This window comes from Arabidopsis thaliana, chromosome 3 (assembly GCF_000001735.4).
Source record: "Arabidopsis thaliana chromosome 3, partial sequence".
In the NCBI taxonomy this organism is placed as follows: domain Eukaryota; kingdom Viridiplantae; phylum Streptophyta; class Magnoliopsida; order Brassicales; family Brassicaceae; genus Arabidopsis; species Arabidopsis thaliana.
In genome coordinates this window covers 3,253,287-3,278,075 of record NC_003074.8, presented here as the reverse complement: position 1 = coordinate 3,278,075, position 24,789 = coordinate 3,253,287, and the positions used below count along the sequence as shown (strand labels likewise).

Genomic DNA, 24,789 nt, shown 5'->3' with positions numbered 1-24,789 from the left:
TGTATCAATCTAACTCATGTATTATCCTACGTCTATCTAGACTGATCGGACGGACATAATGTGTATCCATATTTCTTGGCTACGCGTGTCCACCTTTTAGAGACTATGCCTTTAGGTAGTAGATGTTTTACTACAAAATAAACATATTTAGTCAAATAAAATAAAATTTGAGAGAATCTTCTACATAAGTAGCTCACAGACCCAACCAAAGGACCATTGAATACCATATATATATAGATACACAGACATATAAACACACAAATATTCGTGTTTTTTTCAAACTGTGAGAGAAAAAGAAAGAGAGAAAGAGATGGGAGAGATTGGGTTTACAGAGAAGCAAGAAGCTTTGGTGAAGGAATCGTGGGAGATACTGAAACAAGACATCCCCAAATACAGCCTTCACTTCTTCTCACAGTAACCATATATACTTAGTTATATATAAGCTCTTTACATGTTGTTTATATATGCGAGCTAATGAACAATATAATTGTGATAGGATACTGGAGATAGCACCAGCAGCAAAAGGCTTGTTCTCTTTCCTAAGAGACTCAGATGAAGTCCCTCACAACAATCCTAAACTCAAAGCTCATGCTGTTAAAGTCTTCAAGATGGTAATTACTTACTTTCCGATTTTCCACATCTACATATATGTGAATCACTTGCATATACTGTATCATTATCTTACACTTCCTTAAAATTGAAAGTAGAATGTTTCATTATTTACAGCTAAGAATCTTTATTTACTCATTATATACCATTTATATATAATAGAAAATAGTAGTCTGAATTAACTTTTCTTGTCATTTATTGACGCAGCCATGTGCACACAAGTTGCGATTTTGTTTGAACTTGGCTAGTTGGCTTTGTCTTCTTCTTTGAGAATAAAAATCTCATACTAGTAAAGAATACTCTGTGATATTTTATTTTTAAGAACAAACATAGATTTCTCTGTCAATAAAGAATTGTTACTGAAGAATCCAAGTGGTTCGGGTCGCTTTATGGATTTTTACTTTTTTGCTAATCTTATTATAATAGAACCATATAAACCAAATTCCGTTTACTTTTTAAATTTGGGTTTATGACTTGGTTTGGTTCAACTCACTTTTGGCTTCTAAGACTTTGCATAACATGTTTTAGACAGACAAAAAAGAAAAAGACTTTGCATAACATGTATGAATTTTTATTTTATTTTGTTTGTGTGTAGACATGTGAAACAGCTATACAGCTGAGGGAGGAAGGAAAGGTGGTAGTGGCTGACACAACCCTCCAATATTTAGGCTCAATTCATCTCAAAAGCGGCGTTATTGACCCTCACTTCGAGGTCTGTTATGTTAAAAAAAAATATATATACACATTAATTTTGGCTGATTTTGATTTTCGATTTGAACGCATTTTAATAAGGTGTGAATGTGAAAGCAGGTGGTGAAAGAAGCTTTGCTAAGGACATTGAAAGAGGGGTTGGGGGAGAAATACAATGAAGAAGTGGAAGGTGCTTGGTCTCAAGCTTATGATCACTTGGCTTTAGCCATCAAGACCGAGATGAAACAAGAAGAGTCATAAAACCCTATTGATCATTTGGGTATCGCATACATGAATCTATTCCACATACATGATACACATATACGTGTTTCTGTGTGTGTACTATGTTGCTCTCTGACTTTCTACAGTTCACTATTTTAATTATAAAGAAGGATCTTGTGCTATCATTAGGGAGATACGTGATACTGTAGTTCTTCTTGAAATTGTTATTCGTGAGAAATATCATGGTTTGAAGTATTTATTTTCACAAGATGGATGTTAACGTGGGGATCATTTTACAATCATTCTACAAATAATTTTACTTCTCCAGACACAAGATTTTGGATCTATTTTAGTTCAATTTTTTCTTTTTTTAAAAAACAGTACACTAAAACTATTTTTTATATTAATAATGTGGTATTAGTCTGATGCATGATAAATTTTATGAATTTTAAGATTTGCCCCGGTAAAAAAGATAATACACAATTTCCTAGTAATATGTTATATATAAATCTATCTACAATGTTACTCTTTTTTCTGAAAATGATGAAATTTTGTGGGCCAAATAGAACAAAAATTCTTGAAACAGAAAATTAGTTTTCATTTTTTAATAAAATAATTATATGTATTGGACCACAACTAGACATTTATAATTTTATAGTAATTAAGAAGCAAATATTTGATCTAAGTAAAATATAAAGAAAAGCACCATATATTAAAATTATGAAAGATTTCCTATTTATAAATTAAGATATCATATTGAAGGTTAATTTTAAGTTCATAAATGGAATAGAATTCACTAAGAAAATAATTAAATTTAAAATAATTGCTAACAGTAAGATCTCATCGGATAAAACTTGTATAATTATGTTTATTCATGAATCATCCTTGCACCTACGTATCCATCTTTTCCATCATCTCATCTATATATATGTACATTTGCAAAGCTGAGAAGAAAAAACATCATATTGTCGATTGAGCCTATCTCTTTATATTATATTGGGAGATGCTTTCCGAAGACGAGAAGGAGAAGACACCACCTTCTGTGATGACGTCAATTCCAGACGACGTGATCATGGAGTGTATAGCGCCACGTGTCCCGAGGTACAACCATTCGATGCTATCCCTCGTCTCTAAGCAATTCCGATCTCTCGTTGCGTCGCCTCGACTATACAAGACACGGTCCCTCCTCGGCTGCACCGAAGATTGTGTGTATGTTCTCATCGAAGATTGTATACTCGAAGTTGCTCGTTGGTATAGTCTTAACCGGAGAACCAAAAGAAACATGCCCGGCACTGTTGAAAACCGGTTGGTCCTTATCTCGTCACTCCCGCCTATGCCCACAGCAGCAAGCTATGTTGTTGTGGGTTCCAACATCTTTGTAATGGGTGGAAGATACGACTGGAATGTTGAGGAGTGGGAAGCCCAACCGCCATCATCGATTGCGTTATGCATCGACTGTCGAACTCACACGACCCGTCTTGTTGCCGACATGCCGGTTGGGCTTATGACGAATGTATCTAAGGTCATTGACGAGAAGATATACATTGTCGGAAGGGTGTGGGCATCGGCTACCATTGTGGAATTTGATTTACGAACGGAAAAGTGGGCGGATGGTACGAAACCAGGCTGGGAGGCGGATGATAGGTGGCTCACAAGTTTATCAACGACGGCAGGCAAGTTTTTCATATTTTTTTGATAAATGACTTAGACCAACAAGAAAAAAAAAAGAAAAAGATCCCTAGTGAAAATCAATAAAACAACTATAGTTTAAATGGTTTTGTTTATTCTTTATTTCTGTTCTTCAAGTATACACCCAAGGATCCCTATTTATGTTGGTCCCGGTAGTCACTAAAACAACATCCCTCTAATCGTCGTACTTGGGTCTGCAGGTAGGGGCCCCAGCAGTTTTGAGAATAACTGCGATCACAAACTAATGGAAGATATATTAATGGACAAGGAGGAGATCAAGCATTATCATTTGTTCGACAATGAATGTGTTATGGGAAACATATTGTACGTCTACGATCGCCATAAATATATTTTAAGAACATATGATCCCAAGCAAAGAACCTGGGGGGTGGTGAAGGGTCTTGAAAAACTTCCCTTAGGTGGTGATGAGTCATACATTGTTAGTCGCGGTAAAATGTTGATACTTTTTTTGATAGTGGTATTGGAATACGATGACGACGCTTCTTTTCAGAAAAGAGAATTATGGTGTGCGGAGATTACTGTGGAGAGGCGTGAAGAAGGAGAGATTTGGGGAAAGGTCGAGTGTTGCGATCTTTTGCTTGAAGGGGGTTTGATCATTGGGAGTTGTCTTGTTGTTACTCTCTGATTTTAAAATTTAAATTTTGTAACAATTACAATGGATTTTATTTCTGTTAACCGTAGTTCGTTCATATATTGGTGGTCCTCCACAGACAAGCTAATCTACTTAAAACAATAGAAGAAAAGAATCCAAACTAAAATCAAATTAAGAACCCGATTCGAACATACTTATACAATATTTTGTATTTGTGACATAAAATGCGATTTTTTGGGGTGTCAACCATGATAGAATATGGGGTTTATTCAATATTATTAGAGAATAAAACATTGAACACTGCAAGTTCATCTATATCAATGTACAAACACAAAAGTCTTGTTTGAACAAGAAAGGGTTACCTATCACCTGGAAGAGACCAAAATGCTCACTTTGAAACTAACTGAGAGTAGAAGAACCCAGAAACACATGAATATTAACATTGCCCATGCTGAACTATTCCCTGATTTTTCGGGGGCGGTATTCCCTTGGACCAACCCCAAAGAAAGGATCAAGTCAAGGTTCTCGTTTTTGCCGTATGACCAGCCCATGTTGCTGTCTGATATCGTGATCATACCTGCGGTTACATGAACTGAACCTGATGATTGTGCTGCGTGTAACCGGATAGCTGCATCCTTTGTAGGGAACTCAGAAGCATTTGCAAGCGGAGCAGGAATAGCACCCAACATGTGGCTTGCCTTCTTTAGTAACGGGTACTTGTAATCTGCATTTTCAGAAATTGATCCATCATCTAAACAGAACACGTCACACCTATTAACAAATGGGGGTAAAGTCTGATTGTGGTAACATAATTCTTTACCTGGCTCAAACTCTGTTGCATCTGCATCAACTTGTTTTGAACAAGATGCTTCATCCTTTTCCTTTTCTTCCACCACATGTTTGCTTCTTGAAGTCTCCTCTTTCTCTAGTTCCTTAGTCTCAACCTATTGGTTGAAACGTGAGTTAAAAAATAAAGGAAACAAAAGCAAGTGGAAATAGAAAGTTTTATACCTCTTGAAAGAGCTCTTCTTGATCGAAAAAAACATCTTCATTTCCCATCAGTTGCGAAGGATCAAAAGTTTCATCAAAGAAGGTAAGATAATCTTCAAAGTCGAAACCATCTTGCTGAGTACTACTGAGATCATTTGTTTCCAGGTACAGACCATCATTCTCCAGAAGATTACTGTTCGGATCCAGAAACGCCTCACCAATCAAATAGTTGCTCTCAACTGGAAAATCATTGTAGCATGATGTATCAGTCCCAAAGATGTTGTCAGAAGATTGCAAAGTTTCCGAGTGCTTGTCCTGGACCCCACATCCAATTCCTTCATTTTGAAGGCTACCATCACGGTCACGGATGATAGGCTTCTGATCTTTCTCATAAGATTCTGCTGGTTGCTCAAAGTAGCCACCAGAGTCCATATAGTTTCCTGTTTGTTGTATATAGTTTATGGAGTCTGAGTAGTTTGTTTCAACATTATTGCTCGACTCCCCGTGAATAAAGTTTAACGGAATAGGAATGGCATCATAGACCACAAAGTTTTCAGACTTCTGCAAGATATAAAATTCGAATCATAAAATTAGAAGAACATAATAAACAGCCTAGATGGAACTCTGACCAAATCAGGGAATGAGAAGGAGAGATTTTCACAAGCTTCTTTCATTCCTCAATGAATACAAAGGAACACAACATTCGACCAAAAGCTAATCAAGAGATATCAAATACTAGAACACAAACCTGATCAATGTCATCCATATGGACATAAACATGATCTTCACTTCCAAGATCTTCTTGGTCAGGTACAAATGTCATATCATCCTCCTCCTCCCACTCCTCCTCAACAAACGGAGCACCGTACTGCTCTCCATTTTTAGGTCCGGAGCCACTCTTCTGAAAAATCCTACAAAGCACAAACGCATCCTTCCCACAATTCCACAACAAAGTCAACAACACAAATCCCATTAAACAACAAGGAACTCAAAAAGATCAAAGTCTTACTTGGTGAACACCAGTTTTATCAAGGTCTTGATCAACCAACCGATACTCATGCATAACCCAATTGGTTCTTTCGCCACGAGGAGCTCGACCTTTGTGATAAACAAGAGTCTTCTTCATCCCAACGACTTTTGAACCATTAAGAATCTCTCGATCTTTCCCTGTAGTCTTCCAATATCCCATCTCAGTCGCACGATTCGTCTTTGATCCATTTCTATACTTCTTATCAAGCATACTGAAGAAGTACCACTCCAAGTCTCTACTTTTCAGCCTCGACTTGTCTATTTCCCACCAAAATACAAAACAGAATTCAAATTCTATCATCGGTTCCTATACAATATCGATCAAATCATCAACATATTGAAGAACTGACCTGGGAGATCCCAAGGCTCAGATTTGTATACATCGGTAACAGAGATAGCATCGAACTTAAAAGGTTTATTGCAGATCTTTCGTTTCAGATAGTAACGAACGAGTTCTTCGTCTGTGGGATGAAAACGAAACCCAGGAGCGAGCGATGTTACTGAGCCACGACCCATATACTCGATGGACCAAAACTCAAACACAAGGTTTATGAATAACTTAAAAGAGCTGTTCTGTCGAATTCGAATCAAAAGAAAGAGCAAAACAATGATTTCGAAATAAGGGGTTTAGAAATTGAGGAAAATGGGACTAAATAGAGAGAAAAAAAAAAGAAGCAAATCGTTGAAGACGAGTGATGGTGACGACGAACCAATCGGAGCTAAGCGACCGTAGCTAGAAAATGTGCGAAAGAAGTTTCACGCCGTGAGGTTTTAATATTCCAGGAAAGTGTGCCGCGAGAGCATATCATGTGACTGGCTGTGACTGTTTTCGGGTGACAGTCTTTATTAAACTGACACGTGGAAGTCTTGCACTAGTCATCAATTTTAAAGTCTCTAGAATTTGTTGAGGTAGTTGGTTGGTTCGCGCAAATGAAGATTTATCCACTTCAATAAATATCAAGATGACTAAAATTCTATACTATATGCAATTTTGTTTGAATAGAGTAAATAAATAGAGAATATATTTGAAGTTGAAAAAATCGTACCAAACACTTTTTCGCTTTTTTAAAATTATTGCAAATTACGTGTAACGAAAGTCTTCTAACGTCGCTGACGCATCCACATTCGTAATCCTAGCCGAAAATATCCTTACCATTAACCACGGTATTACCGGAGACCGAACATAATTCCCAATTATTTTAAACAAAGAAAGTTCTTCTTGTCTGGAAATCTAAATGATAATGCAAAGGAAATGACAATTATGCCCTCGTACCTAACCACTACTACCCCAGAGAAGGCTCAGTGTGTTATGAAGACAACATTCTCGAGACAACTTAAAGATAGTTTTTGTCTGAAAAGACTAGATAGATAGATGATATATGACAATGGAGCAACCTAAAAAATGTTCTCAAAAGATGCAAGAACATCCACACAAAAAAAGAAGAAGGATAAAACACTCAGCTCAGGGGCTCGAATCCGTTTTATCCTATGTTACAACAGAGATTCACACAGTTCGCAATCTGTCTAGAGGAGCTATGTAGATGGGTCATAGTATTAGGGAGATTAAAGCTAAATAAAAGGCGAAGGGCAATAAGAAGTAACCTGGAGAGATGTTTTTAGAGCCTTTATTGTCCATTAGCATTGTTCTTCTTGAGTTCCTCGTTCTCCTGACGCAGCGCATCGATCCTTGACTGGAGAATACTGATCATAGCTTCTGCACTCATCATTTCAAGCTTGAAAGTTTCTCTTTCAACAGACATCTGGTGAATCTCCTTCTGGAGATCATTAACCTTCTCTTCAGGAGATGCAAGTGGAGTTTGAGGAGGCAAAGGTTCCTTGTGAGGACGTAGCGGTTGCTGCGGCTTTTCTTTCTTGTCGGAGATACCCATGAGTGAGAACTCAAGCAATGCAGAGATGGCAGTGTTGGTGGCAGCGGCAGATGATGAGATTAAAGTGGTTGTATTGTCGACAGTTGTTGTTGTGGACGAACAATGGTCCTGTGTGTTCCTGCTTGAGTTGTTGTTGGACTCGCTTTGGCGTCTACGTTTGTATTGCAGAAGAGGTAATGGAGCTTCTTTGTTGAGAACGCATACAGGTCGAGGAGGACGCTCCTCTTCTTCCATCTGCTCGCGTTTGAGTGTTTCCTCGTTTTCATCATAATTATTATTGTTGTTATGCTCCTCCGGCTTGAGGTCATTCTCATGATGATTCTGTTGGTCCGATTCGATATCCAGTGGAGCTGTCTCTCTCGGTGGCTCATTGATGTTGATGAGACTCTTGCTGGCTGACTGGATTTCCTACAACAAATTACAAGTGAACCCCAGACGACGCATAAATTATCTGAAACCAAATGCTTCAATCAATTTTGCTGATGAAGGATTAAAACTGCATTTTCACTAAAACAACAAATCATTCTACTTCTGGTCAACATTTACTGATCAATTAAGTGAGTTCATATGATGCACAGTAAAATTGCTGGTCAAATGAGGATGCAAAGTTTGAACGATCTTGTAATCAGTATGATTAAGAATAAAGCCCAAGAAACAAAAAAAAAAAAGACCACCGAAAATTCAGATATCTTCTAAATCAAGAGAGTTGATTCATCAGATAAACCTATAAGGTTGATTTCTACAAGAGTTGGTTACAGACTAAATGGAGTTACTAGCGTCACAGCCCGCTGAAACAGTTATTAGGAGAAGCTTCACTTCAACACAGAGTTTTGCAGATAATAAATATAATATCTTGTGAAACAAGAGAAATGATGCATCAGATAAATTTGTACATTTGCACTAAATAACGTTGAAATAGTAGATTGGTTCATAAATAGACTAATGCAGTTAAATAAACTCACTCAGCCCAATGGAAAACTAAGAAAGAGAGTATTTCAACAGAGTTTTTTGCATACAAGAAATATTGAATGAAACTAATAAGGTTTGGGTAATGAAGCCAGAGTAAGAAGAAATCACAAACCTGGTCCATCTGGTCGTTTCCATTGGCTACTGGCGGCGGCTCTAGCCTGAGCTTAACGTCTATTCCTGGAATCAGAGCTCCTTCATCATCAGCCCATTCCTCTTCCATGAACGGAGCATATCTGTTCCCACTTGGTGGCCCAATGTTATTCTTGTGGAAGACTCTACACAACACATATGCATCTTGCTGCACCCAAACAAAGAATTGAGATCTTTTGGAAATTATCAGATAAACCAAATTCGAAAGTAATTTGGACAATACAGTACCACCAGGTTTCCGTTTTTCTCGGTTTCATATTCCACAAGGCGATACTCATGCATAACCCAATTAGTCCGAAGCCCGTCTGGTGCACGCCCACTGTGGAAAACAAGTGTCTTTTTCATACCGAGAAGCAGAATGTCACGGCGGATTTCTCTGTCTTTTCCAGTAGCTTTCCAGTACCCTCTGTTAGTTGCTCGGTTCATCCTAGCACCGTTTCCATACTTCTTATCTAATGCACTGTAGAAGTACCATTCTTGGTCCCTTGTCTTCAATCTCGAAAACACTTAAACACACAACACAACTAAGAAATTACTTAAAACCAGACTTAACTCAAAACTTCAAACTTTTTACATTTCCTGAACCACAAGCAAACAAAACTATAGCACAAGTAAGCATAAAATTCTAACGGAATCTGGAAAAAACGAATATTTGAACCACTTAAGAAGTCGATTAGATGAAATACTACCTTCACGGTGTTATAGCCTAAACATAGCAAAATGTAACAACAGAGAATCTGCAACAAAATTTCCCAGAAAAATGAATCGGAACCTAAAAAGGTAAAACCTTTTTTCCAAGAATTGAGTCAGAAGAAGCGAGAGAAGCCCAGACCACAAAAATCCCAAATCAGAAGCAACAAATTCACAGAAAACCCCCAAATGGAAGAGATGCACAGAAACCAAGAGAGAGTGGAAGTGAAACCCAGCGAACCTGCTAAATCCCAGGGCTCATGCTTGTATATATCGACCTCTCCAATCGCATCGAAGCGTACAGGTTGGCCCAGAACCTTCCTCTTCAAGTAATAGCTCACGAGTTCCTCATCAGTCGGATGAAATCGGAAGCCAGGAGCAAGCGAGGTCGCCACCGAAGCAGTACCCGGAGCAGTCGCCGAGGGCGGCGCAGTCACAACAGCCACAGATTCGCGACCCATTAAAGCAAAATAGAGACCGTACTTGTTCTAGGGTTTTCTCAATTTCCCTTTCACCAAACCTCACCTGAAGAACAAAAACACAAGTTGGGCAGATGGTTTGACGAAGAAGAAACCAAAGAGATAAGCACAAGATTTGAGGTACCTTCAATTGCAAGAAAATTTTGTCTTTCTTTTCGCGTTCCCAGAAAGGCAGGCTAGTAGAGAGCAACAAAAAAGTATTTTGGATTGCGATACCAATTTTCGATTTACATTTCATTATGTCGCAGTAATAAACCCTAGCAAAATTTTACTGCGTAGCTTTTTGTAGTAAATTATACTTGGGAGTAAATAATGAAAAGTAATTTAGTAAATTACACTTTCGTAGTCATCTTAAAAGTAAATAATGTTTTTTTACAACTCTCGAATAAAGAACAAACCTACCAAAAAGTACAATCATTCAGGGTTCCGTGTGGAAAAAAAAAAGACAGGTTCCGTATAATAGGACGATGTAGTTAAAAGTAAAATATAAACACCAAACTCTATAACACCTACGAAATTCCATTGCCTAGTAAGATATGAAACCATTTCGAAAATACGTCTGTGATCAAAACTTCTTCTTGAAAACTTAATGGGAGAGAGATGGAATCCAGGCTTGAATCGTACCAAGCGCTTTTCGCTTTTAGAGAAAAAACAAATAATTGCAAATTACGTGTAACAAAAGTCTTCTAACGTCGTTGACGGAACCACATTCCTAAATCGTAACGCTGAATTAGTCAATGACGATTATACCCTCAATCATTTCCACTAATCACGACTTTACCTAAGAAGCTCTCTTCCCTGTGGACTGTGGAGACAGTCACACAGAAACATCAAGCAACAGAGTGGTTCTTGTCCGGAAGACCAGAAGGTCATTTCAAATGACAATGACGATTATGCCCTCATATCTGACCACTAATGATTACCCCAAGGAAAAAGCTTTCTTTATGGAGACTGAACATTTCTTGAGAGGAAACCAAACAAAAGCGAGTTCTTGTCTGAAAAGACTAGATAGATAGATGATAATATACGACAATGGATCAGCCTGAAAATGTTCCCAAAAGATGCAGAAACATCCAAAGTAAAAAAGGATAAAATAAAAAGACCTAGTTGGTTGGCTCCGTTCCGTTTTATCCTAATTTTACAACAGAGATTCATAAGGTTTCTGATCCGTCTGAAGAAGCTACATCCATAGCTCATACTATTAAGAAGATTACAGCTAAGAGGCAAAGAAGAAGAAGAAGAAGAAGAAGACACCTGGAGAGATGTTGCGGTGGTTTAACTAGCTTGTCCACTGGCGTTCTTCTTCTTAAGTTCCTCGTTCTCCTGACGCAGCGCATCGATTCTTGACTGGAGAATGCTGATCATAGCCTCTGCACTCATCATCTCAAGCTTGAAAGTTTCTCTTTCAACAGACATCTGGTGAACCTCCTTCTGGAGATCATTAACCTTCTCTTCAGGAGATGCAATTGGACTAGGAGGAGAAGTTTCCTCTTTCTGCTGGTTTTCTTTCTTGTCGGAGATACCCATAAGTGAGAACTCAAGCAATGCAGAGATGGCAGTGTTGGTAGCAGCAGCAGCAGATGATGAGATTAAGGTGGTTGTATTGTCGACGGTTGTTATTGTGGACGAACAATGGTCCTGTGTGTTCCTGCTTGAGTTGTTGTTGGACTCGTTTTGGCGTCTACGTTTGTATTGCAGGAGAGGTAGTGGAGCTTCTTTGTTGAGAATGCATAGAGAAGGAGGACGCTCATCTTCTTCTGCGTGCTCGCGTTTGAGTGTGTCCTCATCTTCTTCATAACCACTATGGTTGTTACTCTCCTGTGGCTTGAAGGCACTCTCATGATGATTCTGTTGGTTAGGTTCGATGTCCATTGGAGTAGCATCTCTCGGTAGCTCGTTGATGTTAATGAGATCCTTGCTTGCTGAATGCATTTCCTACAACAAATTACAAGTTATGTGAACCCCAACAGACATAAAATATCTCAAACCAAAACGCGTTGATCGACTTTGCAGATTAACCAAAACACAATAAATATTTCTCTTGTTGAGCACCTTTAATGCCAAACGAAGATTGTAAGTCTGAAATATCATGTAATCAAAGGATAAATCTCAAAGAAAAAGGACCATAAAGAAAAATTAGATATCTTGTGAATCAAGAGAGACCTTTCATTAGATAAAGCTGTAAGGTTGAGCTGAGTTCTACAAAAGGTGATAGCAAACTTAATGGAATTGTGCAGTTTAAGTAAATCAGCCCACTGAAACAGCACTTAGAGAAGCAAAGAGCTTTTGCAATAAGAAATATAATATCTTGTGAATCAAGAGAGATGATTCACATTAGAGGGATGTATCACAGAGGTTATGCATATAAGAAACATTTGAGTATAAAGAAAGTACAAACCTGGTCCATCTGGTTGTTTCCATTGGCTTGTGGTAGAGCCTCTACCCTGACCCTAACGTCTATTCCTGGAATCAGAGCTCCTCCACCATCAGCCCATTCTTCTTCCATGAATGGCGCATATCTGTTCCCACTTGGTGGCCCAATGTTATTCTTGTGAAACACTCTGCACAACACATATGCATCCTGCTGCACCCAGACAAAGAAGTAAGATAAGATAGGATTCTTACAAAATGAGATAACCCCAATTCAAAAGTAACTCTTTTGGACAACATAATACCAGCAGGCTTCCGTTAGTTTCAGTTTCATATTCCACAAGGCGATACTCGTGCATGACCCAATTAGTCCGAAGGCCGTCTGGAGCACGCCCGCTGTGGAAAACAAGCGTCTTTTTCATACCGAGCAACTGAATATCCCGGCGGATTTCTCTGTCTTTTCCAGTTGCTTTCCAGTACCCTTTGTTAGTTGCTCGATTCATCCTAGCACCATTACCGTACTTCTTATCTAACGCACTGAAGAAGTACCATTCTTGGTCCCGAGTTTTCAACTTCGAAAACACTGAAACACACAACACATCACAAGGTTTTTTTTCTTTCAGATCATACTTGAGAACACTTCAGATAGCCAAACACACAAGCAACAAACTTCATTTCCTGATCCACAAGCAAACATAACTGTAGCACAAGCAAACATAACTGTAGCACAAGCAAACACGAAATTCTTAAAGCAATCTGAAGAAAATTCGACTTTCTTCAGTTAAGAAGTCAATTGGATGGAATGTCTTCACAGTGTTAAAGCCTAATTGCCTAAACTTAGCGCCAGGTACGAACAGAGAATCTTCTCTGCAACAAAAAATTTCCCAGAAAACGAATCGGAGCACGTAAAAGCTAAACTCATTTCCCAGAATTGAGCCAGAAGACGGAACAACCAATAAGCCCAGGCGACAAAAATCCCAAATCAGAAGCATCAAATTCACAGAAACCCCCAAATCATAGAGATAAGCAGAAATGAAGAAGAAGAAACCTAACGAACCTGCTAAATCCCAGGGCTCATGCTTGTAGATATCTACCTCTCCAATCGCATCGAAGCGTACAGGTTTACCCAGAACCTTCCTCTTCAAGTAATAGCTCACGAGTTCCTCATCAGTCGGATGAAATCGAAAGCCAGGAGCAAGCGAGGTAGCCGACACAGCAGTACTGGGCGCAGTCGCCGATGGCGGCGAGGACACAACAGCCAGAGATTCGCGACCCATAAAAAGAAAAAAAAAAGACCGTATTTGTTTCTAGGTTTTCTTCTCAATTTTTTCAGACAAACCAGAAATATAGTTGTCAAAATGTTTTTTTTAATATGAAACCAGACAAACCAGAAAAAGAGAAGCAGGTACCTTCAATTGCAAGAAATTTGCTTTCTTTTCGAGTTCCTAGAAGGCTAGAAAAAAAGTAATTTCGGATTGCGATTACTATTTTTCATTTTCAATTTTAATAATAATTTCTCATTTTTGAGTGTTGCAGTAATAAAACCCTAAAAAATGTTACTGCTTAGCTTTTTGTTGTCGTTCTATGCAGTAAAATAAAGGAACCACTAGTCCTAGTGTGTGGTCTGAAAAGTAAGTATCCAACGATAAATATTTTTTAAAAAGTAATATGTTAGACAGATGATGAAAAAAATAATGAAAAATTAAATATTGCTTATGTGATTAATAACTCTTTTTAAAAGGTAAAGTATTTTTTTAAAAGATTAGAGTTTATTTGTTTCCTTTAATGTTAAATGCATTGTATACATCTTTAGTATAAAAATCTTATATTGTATTTGATAAATTATTGTAGTTCAAAGATTTACAAACGCTAGGATAAATAGAAAATAATCTGGTTGGAAAATATGTAATGGTTTTGTGCTTATCAAAAGTTAAATGCTGACATGTACAGTAAAACCTCTATAAATTAATAACTTCTACAAATTAATAAATTATTAAGATTCCAAAAACTAGTATAAAAAGTGATATATATCGATAGATTAATAAGATAATAATTATTTTGAATGTTCTATGTAAATATATGGTCTCATTAATATCATAAATTAATAATTATATAAAAGTATCAACTATGTATATTTATTATATGTAAAAATATTCTTTAAAATTTATTTTTAATATTTTTTTGCTTAAATTTGTATTATTTTTGTTTGAAATTCAGTTCTAATAGTTTTACTATATCAAAAAATTTTGGTATTATTTTCTATACATGAAGTTGACCAAAAAAGAAGAATTAATGAGAATAAGATAGAAGGTGAAAGAAAATAAAAAAGGAGTGACAGATACGTTTGCTTGCAGGAGGATACTTTACCAATAAGGCAAGCTAAAGGGGAGGAGAGACTTGGTCCACACGAATCATCATCTTTCCCATTTTCTGTTACTATTTATTATTCTTCTTTTCTCTATTTATTTTCTAGTACAAGTCCTCTTCAAATTTGTAATTCGTAGTTTGGTTTTCGTTTAAACCATTTGCAATTCTCAAATATAAACATTAACTACGATTTGAACTTGAATAATTTACTTGTGGGGTTTGTATTACTGTTTAAGTCAAGGTGACAAAGACAAAAGGTTACTTTCTTCTCTCTTTTTTTCATCTTCTAGTAAAATGGAATATTTAAAACAATATTATTCGACATGTTGAATTTTGTTGCTGTCGACATTTCGATATTGAAATTCTATATAATTATGGTGTACGGGGGTGGAATTGATGAGGCGTACCAGAAAACTATATGATATTTTTGCACTATTTTCTTCTTTTTTGGTACGCTATGTCTCTTGTCTCTTATGCTTTGTATGCGTAACTAATTCGAAGGCAGAAATTAAAACGAAAAATATCCAACTCTTACTTTTACACATATTATTATGAAACTAATAAAGAAAGTAAGAGTAAAAGAAAACTCTATTTTATTTATTTATTTATATAGGTTGTCAGCTATCTGACACCACTGTCTCCAAAAAGGACAAAATGCTAAAATATCAAGACTTTTTTTTTTGGCTCAAAAAAAATATATGGTTTGTGCCTCGTGTTTAAGCAATGGGCCAAATTTCTTCTAAGTTAGAATATTAAAAGCCCATGATTTATTTGTAGCCCATTTCGGTGACGGACGGGTGTAAATCAAGCCCATGCTAATTTATTCTTCTTTTTCTTATTTTCATAAACGCAGTTTCTCGTATCGAGACTAGAACAACATGCATTCGTCTTCACGAATGAAACACTGAATCTTGAAGAGCTGAGAATAGTGTGTTATGAAATTTCAATTCCGGTAACAGGTTGCATATTTCAGGGTAAGATTTGTGATCCGTTGCAAAGTATATCCATAATAAGATATGTGACATTAATAAACAAAATATATAAAAGCATAAATTAAGGGCATAATACATTGCATTTTGATCTCTCGCTCTCGACCTGCTATTTCAATGTCAACATGAACAAGTAATCTGTTTAAATTGCAAATTTAACCAAAAAAAAGAGTTGGACCCGTCACGCTCTTTTCATGAGCTTTATTTTCTTAAAAGGTTTGAGCTTTTTTTTTTTCCAATCCAAAAAAAAAAAAACATTCTTTAACTAAAAGTATACATGAACGTGACATAAGTTTTTAGAAAATGATTTGAATGGATCAACTGAAAATAATAGTATAGAGAAATTTTTTATTTCTATGTATTTTAGTTGATTCATTTAAATATATACAAAGAAGGATGTTGGGAATGTGGTCTCTTTATGAGAAAGCCCCAATAGTAAACGAATGTGGTTTTTATTATTTATATTGTGTAACCAAAAGATCTTACATTAACTTGGATGTAATTACAAAGCATTGCATATGCCTAATGGGAGTATATATATTTGTATAATATATGGTTTTTCCTTTGAAATTAAGGAAGTAAGAAAGGAAAAAAAAGAGAGAAGAATCTTGCAAGTCTTGTACAAAGCAAGGAATCAGTAACTTTCTTAAAAAAATGGTTCATCAATTTCTGCTTAATTTTGTTTGATTAGGTATTAATGAATTTTGATTTTAGTAATGGCAATCCACCAATGTAGGAGCAGAAGACAAGACAAGAGACTTTTGTTCTTCTCTCTGTTTCTTCTGTTGTGTTTGTTCATGTTCTTGTTCGTGTTCTTGCTTTGAAGCAAAGCTTAATCCGTTGACCCGATTCTCATCTTCCGGGGCAGGTAGATTCAGATCTAAATCTAACGACACAACCGCGCTCCTCGCTCTCTTAACGGGAGCCTGAATTGGACCCTCCGACATCTGATCAAACGACATTGGCGACAATGACAAAGCCGTGTTTGCAGTAGCCGGAATGGCCGCAACCGATACGGTGGCGGTAGAGGCGGCTGCTGCGGCTACCACTGCACCTCTATGGCGTCTCATGTGACCACCTAATGCTTGCCCGGATGTGAATTCGGCTCCACATATCCCACATTCATGGACCTTATTATTACTACCTTTGCCGTATACCACAAGCGATCTATGGTTACTATTGTTGTTAGGAGTTGTGGTGAGAACGTTGTTGAGATGGAGAGAAACGGCGTCATCGTAGTTAGACTTCTTGTGGTCATGGTTAGAGTGAAGACCCATAGCGGCTTTAGGCTTCTTGTGGCTGGCTCTATGCCCACCAAGAGCTTGGAAAGACGGAAAAGTCCGGTCACATGTTTTGCACTGGTAAACATAGTAACCGGCTCTGCCTCCACCACCGTTCGTTGTGGTCCCGTTAGATGAAGATGTCTCTAGAAACCTCCTGCTGCTAGATCTATACGCATTGTTGTTGTTGTTACCGGAATCTTGGTAACTCATCATAAGCTGTCTTGTTTGTTGTTGGGGGTGCGGTTGCGGTTGGAGGTGGGGAAGAGAGTGACCTTGGGCGAGGAGGATCAAACAATTAGCCATATCTTGATCTTCTTCGTCAGCCGTGGCCTTTAATGTGGCATTGTTGTTGGAAGATGAAGAGGCAGAAGATGAAGATGTAACACCATTGATCAAAGTATTGTTATTATTCTTGATGTTATTGTTGTTGATTTCATCATTGAGACTCTTCTCCTTGGAAACAAGACTAGTAGACTCTTCTTCAGCATCCGGTTCATGCGAAGACATAGGAGGAATGATAGAGAAAGGGATTGGGGACTGAGGACGTTGCCGCTTAGTCCGTTTCCCTTTAAGGATCAATGATTGCTCCCTAGCGGCTGATACAGCCTCCGCAGCTGCTTCCATTGAGTATATAGAGAGATTCAAGAAAAAAAGGACGTAATATTGGAATTGATCAATCGGAAAAGATGAAATAGAGAGAATTGAAATTGAAGATGGAGATGATCAGCTTTAAGGATTACATATATATAAATATGTATTTGTGTGTTAAGAGAGATGTGTGTGGATTGAAAAGATGCATACATAAATAGAGAGTGATTTAGGGAGAGGAGTCAAAGAGAGACACCACATTCTCAAGTGTGTGGAATATGTTGGACTTGTCTTTTTGCAGCCTCTAAAATTTTAGTACTTCTGTTATTGTCTCTATTACAATCTTCCCAACTTGGCAAACTCATCACAATACACAAGAGCTAGAGAGAGGAGAGAGAGAGAGAGACAAAAAAAACATAACAAAAGATGTGTAAATTTAGACAATTACTTGAGTGATGTATGTTTTGTCTCTTCATTATCCCTTTAATTTACTCTGTATAACAACTTATTTTTGGATTGGTTCTGTTGAAAGAACTACATGTTTTGTTTTTGTTATAATATTCAGTAAATTTCGAAAATTGGTTTGATTTTTTTTAATGTGATCCTCTATTCTACCATCGTTGAGAAAATATTAATAATCAAAAGATAAGAAAAAGAAAAAAAAAATGGAAGTAGAGAGATTACTTTGGGTGAACGAATGTGTAAATTAATGATAGTGCAAGCCTGGCTCTCACGGAATCTACGGCTCTCTCTTCGTCGTCTCTCTCTACCATTACTCCACTCCATTTTTTTTTTTTTTAATTTTAGTATCGTCTTGGCATATTTCTAATACGTATACGTACGCATCTCTACGTACATACATGGTTTAATGAATAAATACACTATTCTTATTAATTTCTAAAATTGATACACACCAGAAAGAAAGAAAAGAAAAACCTTTTAAGTCCAACTAATTTGTCGTAAGAGTACGACGACTTATTCCCTCGACTTGAGACAATAATTTGGGATAATGACCAAGTCATCTCTTAGCTTGAAAACAATTCCAAAATATAGTAGAATTTCTTAATGACCAAACATATATTGTATCAAGTGAAAATAGATTATCTTATATAACCAAAAAAGAAAGAAAGTGGAAATCGATCTATGAACAAAGACTTTGGCCTTATAGACTGTAACTGAATCAAATACCAAACGACGTATCACGTATGCATGTCTAAGACTTAATTAATTTAACTTTGTTAGTTATATTACATCTGATGAGTGCAAGTAAGTTGATAATGTTTGTAGTCTTGTAGACTTTTTTTTTTTTTACATTTTCAAGATACATGCACATTCGCACCGCACGTATTATCAACTAGTACTATAGTTTGTCCTAAAAAACTGTAAACTGAAACTCTTGATTTTGTTATAAGATACAGTTTCAAAATATAATAATATGACTAACACATGTTGGCGTGTTTATGTATTATGAAGTATATGCCGATTTGTTAATGGTTGCATGATGTGAAGAGCACCCACTTCACGTAAAGAATATATTAGTAAGTAAAAACGAATCAGCAAGTGCAGCTCATCGTATCTCCAAGACTTTTCAGATTATCAATCAATATTTTTGAAAGTGGACAATCTGGTAACTGAGACAAAAGATAATGATTTCGGGAATGGAAATGGACCAATAGGCTTGAAATGTTTTTTATTTATTAATAAACGTTTAGTTATCTTTACAGATTAATTTACTTTAATGTAACTAGGATGAATGTTGAGTACTTGATAATACTTTTGAATTAAATATACATTTTATTCAATTTAGTATGTTTGGTTGATAAGTGACCTTTTGACATGTTCACACACACACACATAAGACATATATGCATAAAACAAGGCCATTATCCTTTTCTTATAGATGAAATCAGGGTTTATTTTTCTCTGAGTTAATTTTATATAAAGTCTACTCTCCATTGTTGGATGTAGCTAATAATTACATAAAAATGATAGTGACTAATTATTGCTTATTCCCAATCATTAGGGAAGAGTCGACTAACATGGACTGCATGTAACCATAATATATATACAAATAGACATTAATTAGTACATTTCTTTTTTGTTAAAAGACATTAATTAGTACATACTTTGAGTAATCAGTACTATATACATAAGTAAGTTTTGGAAAAAGAAATAATCAAACAAAACTATAAGGTGATGTCAAAACTAATCAATCGAAATCTATAAGAGAAAGCTGAGTGTTCTTGTTGGGAAACAATTTGTTTACGAGTGCATGTAAACTAGCATTTTTTTTTACTGATTTTTAATAAAAGAAAATTTTCCTTGATCAAGTCATTGATAAGTGTTCATTGTTAATATATCTTGGATGTTTAGTTTATTTGACTGTGCCTATTCAGTGTCTTTCTGTAACATTATTTACTAAATTAGTATCCACTCTTCATAATCCATTGTTTATGTCCACACACAAAACTAAAAACAATCGTTTTGTTATCAAAAAGTCAGATATTCACCCATCATAGGCGGTCACAAACAAAATTATGAACAACTACATAGTCTACATTAAATTATTGGAAGATGAAGTAGTATTATTTACCAACATTGTACTATTTCAGGATATTCATATACTGTATTGCAGATATGCATACATCTTATGGCAAAATATATAATAATCATAGTACGTAAAATGTCCCCATTATTTGAAATTACGTAGCGATATTGTAGAATTTTTGTGATGATGGACTGATGGTACTATAATAACACAATCAGGACCGGCTCAATGTTTATTGGGACATTTGGACCCATGACGACAAGTTTAAAATTCAATATTTTCATCTTATTATTATCTACGAATATATAATTCAGAGTTAATTTTGTTACTACTAGTAAATTAAACAGTTTATAAACACTGTTTATGATACTCTAACTCGACCACAAAAATAAATATATGCAAACATAAGTTTTAGTGTTTGTATAATTCATAACTTTCATATAAATCATTTAATAAACATTTTATATTGTTTATTTTACAACCGAAAGAATCCCCACGAAAAGCCACAAATTTATAGCATATCTAATTAATTTGGTATTTAGTTGATAAATCTCTGATTATTAAAGTATAAAACTCGTTGCCCATTTTTTTTATATAGTTTTAGATAAATCAAAGAAGTAGTACAAAAGCGGTGTCAAGAGAGGATAATGGGAGAGTTAAGGAGAGCAAGTCGGTTGGTATATAAATTTCCGTTTAACTAGAAGAAAGCTTTTAATTATTGAGTGAGTAGTTCTTGATCTCGTGTCTGCTTTCATCGTCGCACGTTTCTGAAATATAGAAATCAAAAGAGAAAGTAGAAGTAAACAGATGAAACTGAGTATCCCACACTTTTCAACCAGTTATGAGTAGTAGAAAATGCTTTGATCAAGAATAAGCCTTTCCTTGTCTCGATTGCTTGAGGTTTTCTTTGGGGTCAAATTATTTGAGACATGGACAAAGAGAACATCATTGTTTCTCAAATAACCCTATGTTCTGAGGGTTGGAACTGAATAACACATTTCTTGTGTAATTCGATGGATTTGGGTTGATATATTAAGAAGAGTTTTCAGGTGGCTATATCATAATTTAGTCTAGTTCTGTCAAGTTTTATGAGTTTTCAAGTAAACATCAATAGATAACGAGAGGTTTATGTATAGTAAACTCTTACGATTTGCGGTGAAAAAAGAGAGTAATTGGCTTATATATGTATCCTATGTATTACTCTTAAGTATTTTCTAATTTAGAATGTGAGATGATAACAAGCTAAACATCCCTAGCAAAACTAAATATACAGTGAGATTCTCGTATAGATTAGTTTTTGTTTTTCGTCGACATCTTAGATTAGATATTAGCAAGAAATAACAAATTTGTTTAGCAACGCAAACCATGTCTTCTTTCATAAGATATATGACAGCGAGAAAGGCTTAAGGGAAACTCAAGCGAAGCATGTTACTAGTTACGGTCTATTTAGTTATCTGAAAAACTAATGACTATATATATTTATACTTTTGTCTAATTCAAAAATTAATTAAAATTAGATTGAAGTAGTAATCTATCATTTAAAATAATAATTAACAGAGACACGTACATAATTTCTAAAATATGTAGGTATATCTGATTCTTACATCTTCATCGAATCAAAGAGAACATATAACAACATTAGTAGGAATTATATTACAGTAATATACATAATAATTAGATGGGGAATCATAATTAACAATGAAACCCAAATTTAAACGTGACCATCCCAATTATACCTGAAACGGAATCTCTCCTCACCGTTAACATTTTGATAGATGCCAGATTCCCTGGCCGACCACCTCACCCAATTGTCGCGATGAGGCAAATCCCTACTTTCGTAGGCAACGATCACCACATGATCCTCCCAGTTTTTACCTTTCCATAGATGACACCAATAAAGCGTTTTTCCAAGTATATGATCAGTGAAAGCGTAATTGTAAAACCGACCGGGCCGTCTCACGTGGAAACCAAGATTGGTGTCTCCAGATTTGCATTTCACTTGTAAATAGTGTCCGTGGGGCAGGTTGTTATAGATAAACACCGATCCTCCTATCACATTTTCGGTGTATAAACATACAACCATCAGAAATATCGTCACACGTAACTTCATTCTTTCTTTCCTTTTACGTTTTTTTCTTTCTTTCTAAGTAATGGATATTTTTGAAGGATTTATAAATGTTTTCAACTTTTGAGTAAATGTTGTTTAGAAGGCTGCCCGTAAAAATCTGTCTTTTTTTTTCTATTTTATTTGTGTATTTTCCATTCACCTGATTGGCATTTTACCCATTAAAAAAATAATGGTTCTTAAGGATTTCAAGGGGATATTACTTGAATTATACTATAACAAATATATAGTACTATTCAAAGATTTCATTAGCGAGCGGTTCTGCCACAAAAATAGAAACTTGCAATCAGCGTGTTCAGTGTTCTATATTTTTTTTTTCTTCATCTTAATAGTTATCAATGCAGATGATATCAAGATTGGCTTTGTGTGATATATCAATATATCATATAACTCGACGTGGTACGGTTAAGATTACCGTTCGGAATTGATGACATTTCTGATATTGACAGATACTGTTAAGATTACCTGAGAGATATGGTATCCCATATCTTGGTCTGTGGATTTGCAATGGACTATATATAAGATCGTTTTTGTCACTCAGTACATTTCTGTTCCTAACGGATCCTGTGTTACTCATCATGGTAAGGCCAAAGGCAAAAACAAAAAAAGAGAAACGGTACACCATTCATCGATAACGTTGTGTTGGACTTTGCAGTGAATTTTCTAATATGCTTTGACAACAAATATTCTTTAGATATGTAAAACTTTTTTTGACCAAACATAAATATTTAGTGAAAATATATATATGTAAATTTTTGATTTTTATATGTATATCTCAACTAAAAAAATTTGTGGATAAATTGAAATGACAGATGCTCTAAATTGATATTCTGTTAATTAAGCTCACGTACGGATCAAGCAACCGGATCCCACAGAAACGCAACACATTCGTGATTCGTCGCATTAATATCTCAAAGTCAATCCGGGTTCAAGACGGTTTTCAAGCATCACCCGGTTCAGGTTTTGGTTTGTCAAATATTTGGATTGGAAATTTGATAAAATCTAATTAATATCATTTATTCTTTTATCATTAATGTATTAGTTTTAGCGAGAATATGACTCCCATTTTACGATTTTCTTTTCCGTGGTTTGATATTTGTTTTATTCAACAAAACCAATCCTACCATTCTCCATATCTTTAGCTTACTTTATCAATTTCACACAAAATATCCCTATTTAATTTTTGCATAATTTTTAATTTCGTTTCAATTTTTTAATAGATATAGAAAAGGTGAGATTTGTAAACTTATAATGACCAAAATTTCAATGCTTTAACCGTTAGAAAAAAAGAAAAAAATAAATACAAAAGAAGAATTTTAACCAGTAAAATAGTGTGCATTAAAAGTTTAAAACCATTTGAAGTACTTTAGGAATCCATCTTGAGTTGTTGACAACTGGGCCAACATTTACTTAGCGAGGATACGGGGCAACTATTACTGTGTTTACATTCTTTTTGAGAAATTCATGATCTATAAATATGTCGGGCAATTATTGTATTTGGTTTCGATTTATGAATCATATATATTAGAAGAGTGTGTATTTGTAAATCATAACAAAAAGAAAAACCTCACTGTAGCCCATGTTTGAAAGAAACAAGAAACAAAAAACAAATCAGAATTTATGCTGCTTTAATTTCGTCACCACATGTTAGACACAAACTGTGTAAATCTTGGTCGATGAGATCAAATTGAAAATGTAGATATGACTCATAAACCGAAATCAAAAGAAAACATAGATAGATCCATTATTCTGTTGTCAATTCTAACACACAAAAAGGAAACATAATTATTTCATAAGATGAAATGAGAATTTAGCTTTTCGAACATCAACCTTTAATCCAACTATACATGAGTTTCTCCGGGTTATCGTTTTCTGACAAGTAAATAGCATCATCTCTTATATCCCATGAGTACAATGCACCACATCTATAAAGAAGATCACCTTCATATGCTGTAATATTCCTATGATACTCCATCCTAGCTCCCTTCCACAAGTTACATTTGAATATCGTCGTGAAAAGGAGATTATCATGAAAACTAAAATTGTAGGCAGTATCTTGAAATTTCACAAAATGTTCGCCCAAATCGTCGCTTCTGGATTTGCAATGGACTTTTAGAATACTATGACTTTGAAAAAGGTTGTTTTGAAAAGCTACAGTGTTTTTATGACATTTATCTTCTTTGGACACACAACACAAAACAAATATAAAAAACAGAAAGCTAAATACAAGATTCATTATTTTGAATCAATCTAGTTAAACTTGGGGAGGATCACAAAATACTTATTACTTATCTTTGTGTATGTCTTTGGAGATATTTATAGCTAGGCTTCATATGTTTTTCAAAGTTTTTCTCATCCTCAACAATTGTTGCCAGATTATGAATCACTTTGGTTTGATGTTTAAACACCATTTGGCGGAGATATATAGAATCATTGGTGTCTCTGATTCTCTAAAAGCAAACTTTAAGTAAGTTTCCTTAAATCTTCTTTGAATTTTTGT

At 35.5% G+C, this 24,789-nt stretch overlaps 7 protein-coding genes, 1 long non-coding RNA gene and 1 other non-coding gene across 15 annotated transcripts; 4 read left to right on the top strand and 5 right to left on the bottom strand.

Moving 5' to 3' along the window:
- Nucleotides 1-145: 145 nt before the first annotated feature.
- Nucleotides 146-1,913, top strand: HB2 (hemoglobin 2). The gene is made up of 4 exons (NM_111887.3): nucleotides 146-414; nucleotides 497-611; nucleotides 1,205-1,321; nucleotides 1,420-1,913. Exons 1-4 carry the CDS (start codon nucleotides 311-313, stop codon nucleotides 1,558-1,560), a joined length of 477 nt encoding a protein of 158 aa, NP_187663.1. The 5' UTR covers nucleotides 146-310; the 3' UTR covers nucleotides 1,561-1,913.
- A 611-nt stretch (nucleotides 1,914-2,524) lies between these two features.
- On the top strand, nucleotides 2,525-3,856 carry AT3G10510 (Galactose oxidase/kelch repeat superfamily protein; the record flags this gene model as incomplete). Its single annotated transcript, NM_111886.1, has 2 exons — nucleotides 2,525-3,194; nucleotides 3,411-3,856. The coding sequence occupies 2 exons, from the start codon at nucleotides 2,525-2,527 to the stop codon at nucleotides 3,854-3,856; spliced, it is 1,116 nt and encodes a 371-aa protein (NP_187662.1).
- A 43-nt stretch (nucleotides 3,857-3,899) lies between these two features.
- NAC053 (NAC domain containing protein 53) lies at nucleotides 3,900-6,859 on the bottom strand. 2 transcript variants are annotated; one of them, NM_111885.4, is made up of 6 exons: nucleotides 6,193-6,859; nucleotides 5,823-6,100; nucleotides 5,562-5,744; nucleotides 4,835-5,374; nucleotides 4,644-4,767; nucleotides 3,900-4,547 (listed from the first exon to the last, which is right to left on the bottom strand). In NM_111885.4, the coding sequence occupies exons 1-6, from the start codon at nucleotides 6,356-6,358 to the stop codon at nucleotides 4,189-4,191; spliced, it is 1,650 nt and encodes a 549-aa protein (NP_566376.1). In that variant the 5' UTR covers nucleotides 6,359-6,859; the 3' UTR covers nucleotides 3,900-4,188. The 2 variants fall into 2 exon arrangements, with proteins under 2 accessions (NP_566376.1, NP_001326104.1); NM_001337881.1 differs by having other exon boundaries at nucleotides 5,562-6,100.
- A 14-nt stretch (nucleotides 6,860-6,873) lies between these two features.
- NAC052 (NAC domain containing protein 52) lies at nucleotides 6,874-10,251 on the bottom strand. Of its 4 annotated transcripts, none has more exons than NM_180223.4 (5): nucleotides 10,144-10,251; nucleotides 9,782-10,065; nucleotides 9,079-9,356; nucleotides 8,813-8,998; nucleotides 6,874-8,139 (listed from the first exon to the last, which is right to left on the bottom strand). In NM_180223.4, exons 2-5 carry the CDS (start codon nucleotides 9,999-10,001, stop codon nucleotides 7,468-7,470), a joined length of 1,356 nt encoding a protein of 451 aa, NP_850554.1. In that variant the 5' UTR covers nucleotides 10,002-10,065; nucleotides 10,144-10,251; the 3' UTR covers nucleotides 6,874-7,467. The 4 variants fall into 4 exon arrangements, with proteins under 4 accessions (NP_850554.1, NP_001327892.1, NP_001327893.1 ...); NM_111884.2 differs by having other exon boundaries at nucleotides 7,193-8,182; nucleotides 10,144-10,197; NM_001337879.1 differs by having other exon boundaries at nucleotides 9,079-10,065.
- A 129-nt stretch (nucleotides 10,252-10,380) lies between these two features.
- NAC050 (NAC domain containing protein 50) lies at nucleotides 10,381-13,882 on the bottom strand. Of its 3 annotated transcripts, NM_001161130.1 has the most exons (8): nucleotides 13,447-13,728; nucleotides 13,227-13,256; nucleotides 13,077-13,145; nucleotides 12,695-12,972; nucleotides 12,418-12,603; nucleotides 12,183-12,274; nucleotides 12,026-12,071; nucleotides 10,986-11,954 (listed from the first exon to the last, which is right to left on the bottom strand). In NM_001161130.1, exons 1-8 carry the CDS (start codon nucleotides 13,664-13,666, stop codon nucleotides 11,295-11,297), a joined length of 1,581 nt encoding a protein of 526 aa, NP_001154602.1. In that variant the 5' UTR covers nucleotides 13,667-13,728; the 3' UTR covers nucleotides 10,986-11,294. The 3 variants fall into 3 exon arrangements, with proteins under 3 accessions (NP_566374.1, NP_001154602.1, NP_974272.1); NM_111883.5 differs by lacking the exons at nucleotides 12,026-12,071; nucleotides 12,183-12,274; nucleotides 13,077-13,145; nucleotides 13,227-13,256 and having other exon boundaries at nucleotides 10,381-11,954; nucleotides 13,447-13,882; NM_202543.2 differs by lacking the exons at nucleotides 12,026-12,071; nucleotides 12,183-12,274; nucleotides 13,077-13,145; nucleotides 13,227-13,256 and having other exon boundaries at nucleotides 11,011-11,954; nucleotides 12,418-12,600.
- A 1,003-nt stretch (nucleotides 13,883-14,885) lies between these two features.
- AT3G00270 lies at nucleotides 14,886-15,987 on the top strand. Its single transcript, NR_143793.1, has 2 exons — nucleotides 14,886-15,013; nucleotides 15,610-15,987. It is a non-coding gene; the product is annotated as an uncharacterized misc_RNA (transcript).
- A 234-nt stretch (nucleotides 15,988-16,221) lies between these two features.
- Nucleotides 16,222-17,935, bottom strand: AT3G10470 (C2H2-type zinc finger family protein). Its single transcript, NM_111882.5, has one exon. It carries the CDS (start codon nucleotides 17,650-17,652, stop codon nucleotides 16,456-16,458), a length of 1,197 nt encoding a protein of 398 aa, NP_187658.1. The 5' UTR covers nucleotides 17,653-17,935; the 3' UTR covers nucleotides 16,222-16,455.
- A 3,701-nt stretch (nucleotides 17,936-21,636) lies between these two features.
- Nucleotides 21,637-22,309, bottom strand: AT3G10460 (Plant self-incompatibility protein S1 family). The gene has a single exon (NM_111881.3). It carries the CDS (start codon nucleotides 22,272-22,274, stop codon nucleotides 21,876-21,878), a length of 399 nt encoding a protein of 132 aa, NP_187657.1. The 5' UTR covers nucleotides 22,275-22,309; the 3' UTR covers nucleotides 21,637-21,875.
- A 1,919-nt stretch (nucleotides 22,310-24,228) lies between these two features.
- AT3G02345 lies at nucleotides 24,229-24,575 on the top strand. Its single transcript, NR_140904.1, has one exon. It is a non-coding gene; the product is annotated as an other RNA (long non-coding RNA).
- Nucleotides 24,576-24,789: the final 214 nt, after the last annotated feature.

Excerpts from the sequence above, each read along its gene's own strand:
- HB2 (NM_111887.3), top strand. The coding sequence starts at position 311 with ATGGGAGAGATTGGGTTTACAGAGAAGCAAGAAGCTTTGGTGAAGGAA. Across the intron at positions 415-496 it reads AGCCTTCACTTCTTCTCACA|GATACTGGAGATAGCACCAG; the intron begins GTAACCATATAT and ends TAATTGTGATAG. Across the intron at positions 612-1,204 it reads CTGTTAAAGTCTTCAAGATG|ACATGTGAAACAGCTATACA; the intron begins GTAATTACTTAC and ends GTTTGTGTGTAG.
- AT3G10470 (NM_111882.5), bottom strand. The coding sequence starts at position 17,652 with ATGGAAGCAGCTGCGGAGGCTGTATCAGCCGCTAGGGAGCAATCATTG.
- NAC052 (NM_180223.4), bottom strand. The coding sequence starts at position 10,001 with ATGGGTCGCGAATCTGTGGCTGTTGTGACTGCGCCGCCCTCGGCGACT. Across the intron at positions 9,357-9,781 it reads TGAGCCCTGGGATTTAGCAG|TGTTTTCGAGATTGAAGACA; the intron begins GTTCGCTGGGTT and ends TGTGTGTTTAAG. Across the intron at positions 8,140-8,812 it reads GAAACGACCAGATGGACCAG|GAAATCCAGTCAGCCAGCAA; the intron begins GTTTGTGATTTC and ends AATTTGTTGTAG.
- NAC053 (NM_111885.4), bottom strand. The coding sequence starts at position 6,358 with ATGGGTCGTGGCTCAGTAACATCGCTCGCTCCTGGGTTTCGTTTTCAT. Across the intron at positions 5,745-5,822 it reads ATAAAACTGGTGTTCACCAA|GATGCGTTTGTGCTTTGTAG; the intron begins GTAAGACTTTGA and ends AATTGTGGGAAG. Across the intron at positions 5,375-5,561 it reads ATATGGATGACATTGATCAG|AAGTCTGAAAACTTTGTGGT; the intron begins GTTTGTGTTCTA and ends TATATCTTGCAG.
- NAC050 (NM_001161130.1), bottom strand. The coding sequence starts at position 13,666 with ATGGGTCGCGAATCTCTGGCTGTTGTGTCCTCGCCGCCATCGGCGACT. Across the intron at positions 12,604-12,694 it reads AAACTAACGGAAGCCTGCTG|CAGGATGCATATGTGTTGTG; the intron begins GTATTATGTTGT and ends GTCTGGGTGCAG. Across the intron at positions 12,275-12,417 it reads GAAACAACCAGATGGACCAG|TGGGCTGATTTACTTAAACT; the intron begins GTTTGTACTTTC and ends GTGCTGTTTCAG.
- AT3G10460 (NM_111881.3), bottom strand. The coding sequence starts at position 22,274 with ATGAAGTTACGTGTGACGATATTTCTGATGGTTGTATGTTTATACACC.